This window comes from Hemiscyllium ocellatum, chromosome 35 (genome assembly GCF_020745735.1).
Source record: "Hemiscyllium ocellatum isolate sHemOce1 chromosome 35, sHemOce1.pat.X.cur, whole genome shotgun sequence".
In the NCBI taxonomy this organism is placed as follows: Eukaryota; Metazoa; Chordata; class Chondrichthyes; order Orectolobiformes; family Hemiscylliidae; genus Hemiscyllium; species Hemiscyllium ocellatum.
The window spans coordinates 7,339,388-7,353,560 of NC_083435.1; the positions used below are offsets into that span (position 1 = coordinate 7,339,388).

At 50.5% G+C, this 14,173-nt stretch overlaps 1 protein-coding gene across 1 annotated transcript; it reads left to right on the forward strand.

Annotated features, from left to right (window-relative positions):
• The first annotated feature begins 6,844 nt into the window (after positions 1–6,844).
• On the forward strand, positions 6,845–11,960 carry LOC132832823 (tumor necrosis factor-like). The gene is made up of 4 exons (XM_060850990.1): positions 6,845–7,027; positions 8,583–8,625; positions 9,888–9,953; positions 11,545–11,960. The coding sequence occupies exons 1-4, from the start codon at positions 6,845–6,847 to the stop codon at positions 11,958–11,960; spliced, it is 708 nt and encodes a 235-aa protein (XP_060706973.1).
• Positions 11,961–14,173: the final 2,213 nt, after the last annotated feature.

Consider the following 14,173-nt stretch of genomic DNA (forward strand, 5'->3'; position numbering starts at 1 on the left):
GGGGTGAGCTGCCTTCTTGAACCACTCAATGTGCTGCAGGTTGGTGTCCAGATTTAGCAGCAGCCTGGTTGTCATGGCTACAACTTGCCAAAAGAGGGTGACCGAGAGCAGAGGAAGCACAAAGCCCGGACTCACTTTAAAATAATCTCCCAGGGGTTTTTAACAGGATGTCTCACACACCTGTTGGTATTGGTAATGCTAGTTTCCAGTAAAATTATCGCCTTTATTCAAAACGCACTTGCTCAAGTCTGTAGGCCCCAAAGCTGCAAACATCTCCCAAGGCAGAACGCACATTTTTGAGGGGAATGGAATTGGGAATTCAGGGAAGTTATGTTACAGTTTTACTGCAGCTCACACTCTGAGGACAGCATTAACTGACAGCTCAGGTCTCTGGCATATTAGAGGAGATAGCAAGGTATTGGTGATGGTATTCTACAGGGGTGGTGCCAGTACTGAGAGGTTAGAGCTATCAGTGAGGGTCAAAATGAAGGTCTTTAAATTGTAAAAGAGTTTGATGGAACTGATGTCAAGGTGATGTGTTCACGTGCTGGTGAGACTAGAATGAAGGGCTCTGAGTATTAGATTGGTCACTCACTGATCCACCAGGAAATTCAGGAGCCATGATTTTTTTTTCATCCAGAGGTTGGTGAGAAGGTGAGATGTACAGAGCAAATATCAGGCCAGGGGTTAAGGAGAGGCAGGATCAATACCTCAGGGCTGAATAAAACAAGCACTTGATGATGAGGTTCAATGAAATCGGGTCATGGGGGACTTGTGTGGAGGATATCATGGAATTCTCACTGGATTGATAGTCCACAGAGCCGGGTTCAAGTCCCGCTATGGCCGATGGTGGGATTTGAATCCAATGAAAGGAAATCTGGGATTCAGTGTCTAATGATGATCATGTCAGTTGTTGGGAAAACCCATCTGGTTCACTAACGTCCTTTAGGGAAGGAAACTGCCATCCTTACCCGGTCTGACCTACATGTAAATCCAGACCCACACACTCTGAACAATGATTGCTGGCTTGGCCAGAGACCCCCACATCACATGAACTGAAAATAAAAACCAAAACAAAAATTGCTAGCCCAGCTGAGTGGGCCAAATGGCCTGATTCTGTGAAGGAATACCAAAGGCCTTATTGATTAGATTAGATTACTTACAGTGTGGAAACAGGCCCTTCGGTCCAACAAGTCCACACCGACCCGCAACCCACTACATTTACCCCTTGCCTAACACTATGGGCAATTTAGCATGGCCAATTCACCTGACCCACACATCTCTCAACTGTGGGAGGAAACCGGAGCACCCGGAGGAAACCCACACAGACACGGGGAGAACGTGCAAACTCAATACAGTCAGTCGCCTGAGGCGGGAACTGAACCCGGGTCTCAGGCGCTGTGAGGCAACAGTGCTAACCACTGTGCCACCGTGCCGCCCTATTGCAAAAGGATGGTCTTCTCACACAGCTCAGGTTGTAAATAGATAATATAATAACCCAGCAAGTCCCCAGACAGGGGGGGAGTGATTCTGTGGTTTGTTTTCACGTCCCTGAACTGAAAGGTTAAAGTCCTGTTTATGGCTGCAGTAATGTACATTCATGCTAATCCGCAGTCTGGGAAAAATGTGAAGGGGTGAGTAGGGAGAAGGCCATCTGATGGTTAAACAAATTGAAACTGAACAAAACCCCAATGGTGGTGGCTACACAGCCAACACTGAGGTGACTCCCCATACCCAGTGGATAAACAAGTGCTCGAAGCTACACAACCCCGACAGGATAGACACAGGAAGGATGTTCCTGAAGCTAGGGGAGTCTGGAATCAGGGTTTGGGGCCAAGGGGGATCAGAGCAGGAACAGGAGATTGAGCTTGATAACCCACCGAGATGGTCATGAACGCCTGAGCAGGTTGAAATGGCCTCCTCCTGATGCTAGGCGCTATGTTTTGGTTTATCTGTGACTCATATCATTCACATCAATCTATCCAAAATGTCTAGGTTTAAGCCATCATTGGTGATTATAGCTCCCCAGGAATACTGAGGAGGACTTCCGAAATCTTGGAAGCCCAATTCCACAAAACAATTTGAAAGGAGTCTGCTTCCTGATAAGCTCATTGGGTTACATACAAAAATCCATGATGTTGGGCCCAATGGCCTCGTCCTGTGCTGTACGTCCTACAGCTCTGCCCACGGTCCCACACTGAGAGAAATCCCTTTTCATCCCACTTCCTCCATCAGCCTGCTCACCAATCCCCTCCTTAACTTTTCGGTGAGTTCTTTGTTTAAATGTCATTCTCTTTTTCTCACTGGAAATTCCAACAACTCTGCTCCAACCACCACACAAAAAGAAACCTTTCAGTTGTCTGTGATGGTGTTATGTCTGTTTCCCCTTATTCACCCACTCGTTCACAGTGGAAATAATTCATTGCTCATTTATCCAGCATATGCCTGTTCAATCTCTGAACTCAATCCCATGGTGCTGATCTGTATCTATACCGCGGTTCTGTTCTCCTGATGATGCTATCGATCTGCACTTATACATTGAGCTCACCAGCTTGACTTGTCAAATCTAAAAAGCTTTGGGAGAAGGAATTGTAGGATTCACCCTCTGTGCATACAAGTGCTCTATAACATTGTTCCAGAATTGTCTGGTTCCCACTGGGGATCCTCCCTCCATCATTCTGGGTTCCCAAGTATCACCTCCCACCCCTAGACAACAAGGATCAATAGTTTGTGGTTTAGTCATGTCTTCCATTTCCCACAGGCAGGGGAACACAAGCCTGGACTGTGCGATGGGGATAATATCATCCTGCTTAGATTTAGAATTTGGTTTTACTGTCACGTGTCCCTCCGAGACCCAGACCTCCTTCCTGAGTCTCGCGCCCGAAGGTGCCCGGCTTTCTCAGATTCTGCAGCATCCCTCCTTCTTCGTCATCTCTGAGGATGTCCACGGCCTACTCCAGTTCAGATCACAATGACACCTCCCTGTAACAGGTACCTCCCAAACAGCACCTCACCATCTCCCTCCTGCAAGTGTCAATGTGTTCAAATCTCATGGAGGGCCACAGCACAGAAGTACGCCTTTCGGCCCGTCCAGTCTACACTGGTAACGAACAATCACCTCACGGTTCTAATGCCATCTTGGCCCACTTGTGCACCAAGTGCACATTTAAATACTTCCTAAATGTTCTGAAGGTACCTGTAGTTGGTGAGTTGGGTGTAAATGGTTGTCCTCATAAGCTGTTTAAACTGCCAATCTATGCCACACAACCCCAACAAGGGGGAATTTCCTTCCTGCCTACACTGTCCATGTCCCTCATAATTGTACACACCTCGATCATCTCGTCATCATACGGTTTATTCCTTGCAGCCACCTTGTTTCACTTTTATTTACCGTGACTGGAGGGGTCAGTGGCAAGGCCAGTATTGGTTCCCCATCCCTGATTACTCTCTAAATGAGTGACTCGCTCACGCCATCTGATAGCCACGATGTGGAGGAGCCGGTGTTGGACTGGGGTGTACAAAGTTAAGAATCACACAACACCAAGTTATAGTCCAACAGGCTTATTAGGAAGCACTAGCTTTCAGAGCACTGCTCCTTTGTCATTTTCCTGATTCCTTGCATCTCGGCAAATGATGGAGGAGCAGCACTCTGAAGGGTTGTACTTCCAAATAAAACTGTTGGACTATAACCTGGTGTGGTGTGACTTTTAGCCATATAACGGTTAGGTATCCATGGGTAGACTAGACTGATGTAGCTCAATTCCTTCCCTAAAATGCGTGTCAATGGTAGATTCATGGTCAAGTCAGCATTACTGGAATTAGTTTATTTTTCAAGATTATTGAATTCAAATTCCACCAGTGGCCAGGGTTCCCACCCTCAAGGCATTAACCTGGACCTGGATGGATTTCTAATCCAGTGATGTTACCATCACACCACTCCCCCTGACAATATCTCGAACTGACAATCTTCAAGCCGATCAGTAAATGTGCTAACCCATGACAAATTGACAAACAAAATAGTTTAAACGGATGCTTTAAAGTTTGGAAAAGGTGAGGCAGAGCAGATTAAAGCTTCCTGAGCAGAATAACAGTTAACATTCACATGTAACCTGCAAATCAGTTAGCAAATGTTTCACTCTGTGGGATGCAGCTCCCCCCCAGACTGCACAGTCAAGCCAAACTACCTCCTCAGGGCCAGGAGGAAACAAAAAACTCTGGGAAATGCAGCCAAATCCCAGAATAATGGTGCTGTCTAACCTTTGACAGGAGGTGATGGCCTAGAGCTAATGTCTCTGGGTCAGTTATCCAGACCCCCAGGTTCATGTTCTGCAGTTTGTATCTCACCACGGGTGAAATTTGAATTCAATAAAATCTGGAATGGAAAGCTAGTCTAACATTGTCAATTGTTGTTAAAAAGAAAATCTGATTGACTCACGCCCTTTCGGGAAAGAAATCTGCCCTCCTTCCCTGGTCTGGCCTCCATGTGACTCCAGAACCACCGCAATATGGCTGACCCTTAATGGCCCTCGGAAATGGTTCCATTCAGTTCGAGGCAGCAAGTAATGGGCAATAAATGCTGGGGACGCCCGAAAAGAATAAAGGGGGAAACATTCCATTTATATCTAAGCTCGGTCCAGACGGAGCAGATATAATCTGCCCTCTGCTCCTGACTCATATGTTCATAAAACAACACGAGATGAGGAATCTGACTGAAACCAATAGACACCAATCAGTGGAGGATTGTGGGAATTCTGTTCAGTCAAAGGAAAGAGGAGCAGGGTCTTAAATGTTGGTGGGAGGAAACAATTTTCCGATGGAGGGTCACTGGACTCTCTGTTTTTCTCTCACCACAGATGCTGCCAGACCTGCTGAGTTTCTCCAGCACTTCCTGGGCTTTTGTTTAAGACACCTTGTGCTATCAGAATCAGGATAGGCCCACCATTTGGGCAGAGAGTGCTGATTCAGTGGGCCACCATTGGCAGCTCTAATCCTCAGACCATGCCCCTACTCAGACTGCGTACAGATTATCAAGCACCGATCCCTGCGCCCTTGCTCTGATGAGTGCAAGATGAAAAGTTCCCGTTTCTCTCCTTTCGGCATTGTTTTTTTTGTTCTCTGCTTCCAGGCAATTATTTCACAAGGTATTAATTCTTTGAAACTTAGTATATTGGACAGGAATACCACAGCCCAGTGATTTGACATCATTGGAGGGAAAGAGCGACACTGATGAATTCTCTGGGATAAGACCAACAGGAACAGTAGCAGCCCACTCTGCCCATCAGCTCTGCCCATTCACATCCTCAAACACACTTACTGACTCAACTCGACAGCCCTGTGTGGTAAGGAATAGTGCAGACTCACTCCCCTCAGAGAGGAGAAATTCCTCCTCAGCTCTGTCTCATATTGGAGACTCTTTGTTCTGAGATGATGGCCCTCTGGCCTCAGACCCTCCCACAGCAGGAAGCAGCCTTTCCACACCTTATCCTGATCAGGCCTCTAAGAAAGTTGTATTGCCTGAATCGTAATGATTGGAGGCTCTTGCCTTGTGAAGGCATCCATGGTTAGTTTCTGGGATATTGTCTGAGGAACGATTGAGCAGAATGGATGAGGCTCTCCAGAATTGGGATGAAGGGAGATTCCCCCTTTGAAACAATTCTGAGGGGCTGGGACGACAGGATCAGGAGAGGGGCACAGACACAGGGCTGAGACAAGGAGAGATCCCTTCAGCAAAAGCACTTTGGAGACCTTGTGGATTCCCCTTTGCTGAGAACATTTCGGAGAGGGGTTGAAAGATTTTGTTGAAGTAATAGCGAGTTGGGGGACATGGAGATTGAACTGGAAGGTTGAGTTTGGGGGGGGGGGAAGAGGGGTCAGCCACCACATTATTGAACTGCACAGTAGGCTGGAGGAGGGGCGATATGTGCTCCTGTCACTGATGTTACAGAGAATTGGAATCTGCGCCAGGACTAGGAAAAGGGAAGGAATGAACGTGTTGAAGTCCAGCCTGGATCAGTTAGTGGCTATCCGACTGATGTGAAAAGACTCCCCAACACAGTGACTGAGACACTCATGGAGATGTGCAGCCCGGAAACCTTCAGTCCAACTCATCCACGCTGACCAGATATCCCAACCTAATCTACTCCCATTTGCCCACATCCCTCCAAACCCTTCCTACTCAAAAGTCCATCCTGATGCCTTTTAAATGTTGCAATTGTACCAGCCTCCAGCACATCCTCTGGCAGCTCCTTCCATACACGCGCCACCCTCTGTGTGAAAAAGTTGCCCCTTAGGTCCCTTTTATATCTTTCCCCTCTTCCCCCTAAACCTATGCCCTCTAGTTCTGGACCTTGTCTAGTCACCCCATCCATGCCCCTCGTGATTTGATCAACCTCTGATCACATCTGCCAACCCTGGCTTGGGAATTTTGAGCATCCCTTCAGCTTGGGTTGCAGCTTTTCACAAAAGTCAGTAGTTCCTAAAATCCCTCCCCTTTTCTGAAAGTCCTCAACCCCGCAATTACTGATGGCTTTAAGTTTCCCCTCACACCATTCTGGAGATGACTTTCAGACAGTGAATCACCCGATTTGTGATAATCGGAAAAACACAGTGAACAAAACCAAGAGGCTTTTGGGGATCTTAAAAAGAAGTAAGAGCAGCGTTTGTATTATTTTGTGTGTGTGTGTTTTTTAATAAAGAAAGTGATCTCTCTTCTCAGTTTCAGAGTATACACACACACACACACACAGCCCTGACTCTCGGAGGCTGGCCCTGAAACAGGGTAATTCCCAGGGGGGACCTCTTCAAATACCTCGCGGTGTGAAAGTGTGAGGCAGAGGCGGAGAGGATGAGCAGCGAGAGGATGTTGGCGGAGCTGGAGCAAGGCAGGGAGCGTGAGGGAGGGAGCCCCCGGGGCGGTGCACGCTGTCTCCCCCTGCTCAGCACCCTCACTCTGGTCGCCTTTCTGGCTGGCTGTGGGTATCTCCTGCTCAGCCAGACCCACTCCCCAGCTCACAGCCAGGCTAACTGGGTAAGGCAAGGCTCGCTTCCCTCTCCACTTGCTGTCCCTGAGGGTCAGAGGCACCGTCCCCTGTTTAACTTTGTGCAGCTCTGAACCTGAGCTGGGTTTATTTATTGGCAGCACAGGGTTGAGTTGAGGGTCACTGCCCAGAGCCGTGTGGGGTGGGGAAGGGCTCTGGGCGGGCTGGGGTGGGGTTGGTGCATTTCATTCTGATTGCTCCCCCGCGCCGGTAGGTGCCGCTCTCGACGGCCTGCATTGCTCTAGCGCCGGGAAATGCAGCTCCCAGCTCCCCGTCCCTTGCCCGGCCGGAGGTGGAGCCCGGTTCCCAGCCGGTGTCCAGCGATCCTCGGGGTGTCTGCTGTGGTCAAGGGCAGGCTGGGAGCTGCTGCGGGGATGGGGGGGATATGGGCAATGGGGGTGGGGATATGGGGAATGGGGAATTGGGATGGGGATGGGGAATGGGGATGGTGATGGGGAATGGGGAATGGGGATGGTGATGGTGATGGGGAATGGGGAATTGGGATGTTGATGGTGATGGGGAACGGGGAATTGGGATGGGGATGGGGAATGGGGATGGTGATGGGGATGGGGATGGGGATGGGGAATGGGGAATGGGGAATTGGGATGGGGATGGGGAATGGGGATGGTGATGGGGAATGGGGAATTGGGATGGTGATGGTGATGGGGAACGGGGAATTGGGATGGGAATGGGGATGGGGAATGGGGAATTGGGATGGGAATGGGGATGGTGATGGAAAATGGTGATGGTGATGGGGATGGGGAATGGGGATGGTGATGGGGATGGGGATGGGGATGGGGAATGGGGAATGGGGAATTGGGATGGGAATGGGGATGGGGATGGGGATGGTGATGGGGATGGTGATGGGGAAGGGGATGGGGAATGGGGAATTGGGATGGTGATGGGGATGGGGAATGGGGATGGTGATGGAGAATGGGGATGGTGATGGGGACGGTGACGGTGATGGGGAACAGGAAGGGGATGGGGAATGGGGATGGGAATGGAAAATGGTGGGCGGCACGGTGGCACAGTGGTTAGCACTGCTGCCTCACAGCGCCTGAGACCCGGGTTCAATTCCCACCTCAGGCGACTGACTGTGTGGAGTTTGCACATTCTCCCTGTGTCTGCGTGGGTTTCCTCCGGGTGCTCCGGTTTCCTCCCACAATCCAAAGATGTGCGGGTCAGGTGAATTGGCCATGCTAAATTGCCCGTAGTGTTAGGTAAGGGGTATATGTAGGGGTATGGGTGGGTTGCGCTTTGGCGGGTCGGTGTGGACTTGTTGGGCTGAAGGGCCTGTTTCCACACTGTAAGTAATCTAATGGGGATGGGGATGGGGATGTCTCCCTGAGACAGGAGCTGCAGCCATGCCTCCTCCCTGTCTGTTCCCCCCTGGCCCCCCTCTGAGATCCTGGACTGACTGAGACACTGCAATGCCATAGCGCCTGCGATACTGAGTCCTCCCCAACCCCCCCCCTCACTGAGCCCAGCAGTGATTTGTAACCTTCAGTGTGGGTTTTCCTGCTTACTCTCTGTTCCTTTCTACAGAAGGCTGCACTGAGAGGAGCTGACGATATGTCCGCCAATAGTGGTAAGTTCTCTCTGTACCCACTGTCTTTCTAACGGGCCCCATCTCCCTCATTCACTGCCCCCCCCCCCATCAATCTAGTTCTGTCCCTGTCTGTGTGTCTGCCTCTCTGCTAACAGTCTCTCTCTCTCTGTTCCTGCTTTCTAACTGCCCTTATTCTTTCTGTTTGTCATTCTCCCCATCCTCACTCTCAGTTTCTATATATCTATTTGTCACTGTCCCTGTTAATGTATCTGTGTTTCTATCCCCGTCCCTGTCAGTTCCGGTTTTATTCACTTTCTCTGTTTTGCTGTCTCACTTCCTGTCTGACTTGAATTTTCTCTTTCTCTGTTGGCTTCTGCGTGCCTCTCTCTTTGCCTCTGTCTGTCTCTGCATTTCCCGCTCTCCCTGTCTCTCTTTATCTCTCTCTCTCTGTCTGTCTTTATCTCTCTCTCTCTGTCTGTCTTTATCTCTCTCTCTCTGTCTTTATCTCGTTCTGTCTGTCTTTATCTCTCTCTCTCTTTATCTCTCTCTCTGTGTCTTTATCTCTCTCTCTGTCTTTATCTCTCTCTGCTGAAAATGTGTTGCTGGTTAAAGCACAGCAGGTCAGGCAGCATCCAAGGAACAGGAAACTCGACGTTTCAGGCCAGAGCCCTTCATCAGGCTCTGGCCCGAAAAGTCGAGTTTCCTGTTCCTTGGATGCTGCCTGACCTGCTGCGCTTTTCCAGCAACACATTTTCAGCTCTGATCTCCAGCATCTGCAGACCTCACTTTTTACTCGAAGATTTATCTCTCTCTCTCTGTCTTTATCTCTCATTCTCTCTTTATCTCCCTCTGTCTGTCTTTCTCTCTCCCTGTCTGTCTTTATCTCTCTCTCTCTCTCTCTGTCTTTATCTCTCTCTCTCTCTCTCTCTCTCTCTGTCTTTATCTCTCTCTCTCTCTCTGTCTTTGTCTTTATCTCCCTCTCTCTGTCTTTATCTCTCTGTCTGTCTGTCTTTATCCCTCTCTATGTCTTTATCTCTCTCTCTCTCCATCTGTCTTTATCTCTCTCTCTCTGTCTTTATCTCCCTCTCTCTGTCTTTATATGTCTCTTTCTCTCCCCCTGTCTGTCTTTATCTCTCTCTCTCTCTCTCTGTCTTTATGATTCTGTCTCTCCTAGTCACTAGATCTGGATGCACATGAACACCTCTGCCCCCCCCCCCCCCCCCCTCTCTCTCTGTGCCTGTCAGTCGGTGCTCTGTGGGTAACCCAGCAGGGTCTGAGTTTCTCTCTTTTCCATTTCCCAGGTTTGCCTCGACTCATGCAGCAGGTGGGGAGTGACCCCCGGCCGAGAATCGCAGCTCACCTGACAGGTATCGTCTGTTTGCTGATATCTCACAGACTGCTGAAGGCTGGGTTTATTTATTATCCTGTATCATGGGAGACAGTACATCACCGGAGAGATCAGTGTCTGTTTCAGTCCTGGCCCCATCAGAATGTTAGCCTCCGTGTACTGTATTACTGTATGACTGTATATCCCTGCCTCCTGTGGTATCTACTTGCCCTGTCCCTCAGTCTCTGCTTTGGCCCTTCCCCTGCTGCCCTCTGGTGTTCACGGCTGAGCACTGAGTGTCTGTGAGCTCTCCCACCCCCTGGACTGAATCAGTGAGGGCATCTGCTGTCCTGTCCTTACAAAGCGAAGGCACAGACAGAAATGAAAGCTGACCAGTTTGTTGCTATTTTTTTAAAAAAGGTGCCGTTGTCATGGGACCTTTCCATGGTTTTTCCCCTCTGGTGGAGGAAGGGAGGGGAGGGGGTCAGCATGGATAAGATGGGCCAAAGGGCTCCCTTCTCTGCTGTCGCTATCTGATTCCCAGGTGTCTTGAAGCACTGTTAAAGGCCCTGGGGGTCCTGGGAGTTCAGGAGCAGGCTGAGGTCTCTCTCCCTCAGCCAGGCAAGGGGAGACGTGTTCTCGGGTGTTGGAATGTGAATGGGCTCCATACCTCTGACTCTCCGACCTGTTATCCTCTCACCCCCCACTCTCCCAAACACCCTCTGTGGAAAACCTCGCTGAACTGGCTCTCACTCAGCGCTACCGTCGTATGAGGCTAAGCCAAGAGTTTTTAGCTGGGGGGCCCCATTGGGTGCTAGATCTGGACGTGGTGGGCTGAATGGCCCTTTCCCACCCGCTGCGAGCGAAGGTTTTTAAGGGAAAGAGGGATGAAGAACAGGACCAAAAGTCTGAGTGAAGTTGGGTGTTGGGGGGGGGAGGAGGGCAGGGCCGATGTGATTGTGTGAGAAATGCCTCACATGTCCAGGAGAGGGCGATCTCCTGGCATTGAAGCACCCGGGCAGCAGAGGGCACTCTGCCCTTCCCCGTGTGACTGGGTCCCACTGGAACACACGAGGGTGAGGCACTGCGGGCGCTGGAGATGCCACCTCAGAACAGAGGCCGCTGGAAGTACTCAGCACGCCTGGCCGCGTCGGTGGGATAGAGAGTCCAAGCTGAGCCATCGGGCAACCTTTGACCTCTCCATGTTTCCGCCCTCTGGCAACTGTCTGTGTGGAGTTTGCACATTATCCGTGTGTGTGTGTGTGTGTGTGTGTGTGTGGTGTTCCCTCCGGGTGCTCCGGTTTCCTCCCATATCCCAGGTGAATCGGCCACGCTAAATTGCCCCACAGTGTTCAGGGATGCGTAGGTTAGGGGCAAATGTAGAGTAGTGGGGTAGGGGAATGGGTTTGGGTGGGAGACTGTTCAGAGGGTTGTTGGGCCGAAGGGCCTGTTTCCACACTGTGGGGATTCTGTGACACTCTCACCTACCAACAGGCACCCCTCCCCCTATCACAGGGCGGGGGGTAGGGAGGGGGTGTGGAACTGGAAAAGAAAAACCCGTAGTCATGACCGTTACACTCATTCTCTCCATCTCTTCCTCTCCTCCCTCTCTCCTTCTCTCTGGTTCACAGCCAATCCCATCCCCCAGATTTCGGACGTGCTGACTTGGCAGGAGCAGGCAGGCATAGCATTCTCCTACGGTGTGGAGTTCTCCAACAACAGCCTCCTGATCAAGCAGGCCGGCTTTTACTTCATCTACACCCAGGTGGTCTTCCACTATAGCCAGTGCGAGGACAACACCATCTTCCTGAGTCACGACATGCACAAGCTGTCCTTGGCCTACCCAGAGGAAACCATCCTGCTCAGGGCCACCAAGTCAGTCTGCCATCACGGCAGCCACTCTGACCCCTGGTTCAAGACCTCCTACCAGGGCGCCATCTTCGAGTTTGAGGCGGGCGACCGGATCTTCTCCCGGGTCTCCGAGAACGTGGTCAGGTACCTGGACAAGACCGAAGGCAAGACCTTCTTCGGAATCTTTGCCCTGTGAGGGGGGGGGGGGGCTGGAGCTGGAGCGGGGGTCCTTCCCCACCCCTTTCCCCGGCGTGTCCGCATTTGCTGTTGGCTAGGATTCAGCGGTTTCCTGCGGGACTCCTGGTCGGAGGGAGGGGAGGGGAGAGGGGAGGGGTACAGGGGCATTTTGCTGGAGTGACGTGCCAGCTCCCAAGCGGGGGTGGGTGTGAGTGGTATTGGACCAAGAGCGGGCACCTTTCATCGCCTCAAAGGGGTGGAATGTGCAGGGTGGGGGTGGGATGGGGGGTTGTTGGGGGGAAGCGTGGATGTGAGGAGAGACGACACAGACGTGATGCGTCAAGTGGCCTTCTGTAATTACTCTGTGTACAGTTGGGAAGGGGTCACGGTGTTGGTGGGATCACTGGCAGCAGAACCGGCCCCCCCTCCCTCCTTCACCACCTCCCTTCACCCACAGGCCTAGGTCCAGGTCCTGCAAGGCTGGAAATGGGATTACAATCGTTAGGCTGTCGCACGGAATCGATGGGCCGAAGGGCTTTTGTCGATGCTTCAGAGCTCCGTGACCCACTCGGGCAGACGTGCTTCGGGCGTTAGCTTACACCCGGAACCCTCCCACCTTCTCTCCCCCAACCCCCAACCCCCCTCAGGTCCCCTCCCCTGCTACCCAATCCTCATTGGGACCTTTCCAATCCAAGATATTAACAATGATGGCTAACTTCAACGAAAGTTAACCTGAAAAAGTGAATACTTTTCGCTGCCCCACTCGCTGCTGAGTTGACCCGTGGCTGAATGAGTTTGGGCACTGTTTGAGTCGGGGGACACAGACTGGTTGCCCACCACCAGCTGTGTGGGTAGAGCAGGATGGGTGCACCTTTACAAGAAGTTATTGATAATACACGGGGTTTCGTTGGGGTCGATGGCAGAGATTGGTTGCTTCCTTGCAGCCCAGATGGGGCCCACAATGTGACAGAGCCCACGAATTAATCCAAAGGAAAACTGGGCAGAAACGAGGAGCTCCCGCTGACTGAGAGAGGGGCAAGTGAATGGGTTGGGCTGTATTCCAAAGGAGGCGGGGTATACTGAGGGGGTTAACGTGAGGAATGTGGACCCGGGGAAGGAGTTACATGGAGCCTTGGAGTATAATGCCTTTTTTTGTTGTTGCATGTGAGAGTCTTAATGTCAAAGAAGCCCCCACCCCCTCCCGACTGTAATGATTGCCTGAGGAACAACCGTGCAATAATTGAGCTCAGAATAAGCTGGTGTGTTTAAAAAAAAATTGTTTGGAAAATCTCTTTTTGCGATTAACCCGCCCTGATTTAACTTATGACAAATGTTGTTATTTTACCTGAAATCCTGAAGGGGTACACTAATTCCAATCTGCCTGGAGTTACCTGGTGGGAGGTTTGGTTTAACCAGTCCTCCACCAGCCTGGTTTCTCTGAAGTATTGGCCCATGTCCTGGCACTCAGTCTGGTAGTTATGTCAGCTTCATGAATGTATGCACTGCACATGTCAATCAGAATTGCTTCTTCCTTCCCATGGGTGACTTAGGACCCATCTTTAATTTATTGCTGAATGCTGTGATTTTATTGCAAAGCCCTGGAACCCCCTCCCTCCAACTTGTCGAAGCAGTTTGTGTGACAGCACACAATGACTGGTTACTCGGCACTGCCCACTTACTGTACAACCTTCGCAAAAGTTGAATTCATTGACTGCTACACACACATGCATGCACGCAGACATGCTTACACACACAGGCACACACACAGACACGTACATGCATGTATGTGGGTATACACACATGCACACAATCATGTACATGTATGGACTTAGATATGCACACAGGCATGCATGCATACCGACACACATGCACACAGACATGTATATGTATGTATATAGATATGCACACAGAGACGTACATGCATGTATACAGACACACACACATGCACACAGACACGTACATGCATGCACACAGATACGCACACACATGCATTCAGACACACATGCACAGACGCATGCATGCATGTATACAGATGCAGACACACATGTCTGCAGACATGTGCATGCATGTATCTGGGAAGACCATCTTTTCCTGAATGTGGCAGCTCTGAGCTTGTTATCTGATCAATAAGCTTTGATCCTCTTCTCTCTCCTTCTTTCTGTCATGTCAAAGGTCAATCTGTAACGCCATTAGCATTCAGAGCATTGCTTTCAAACACAGCATACTGTGTAA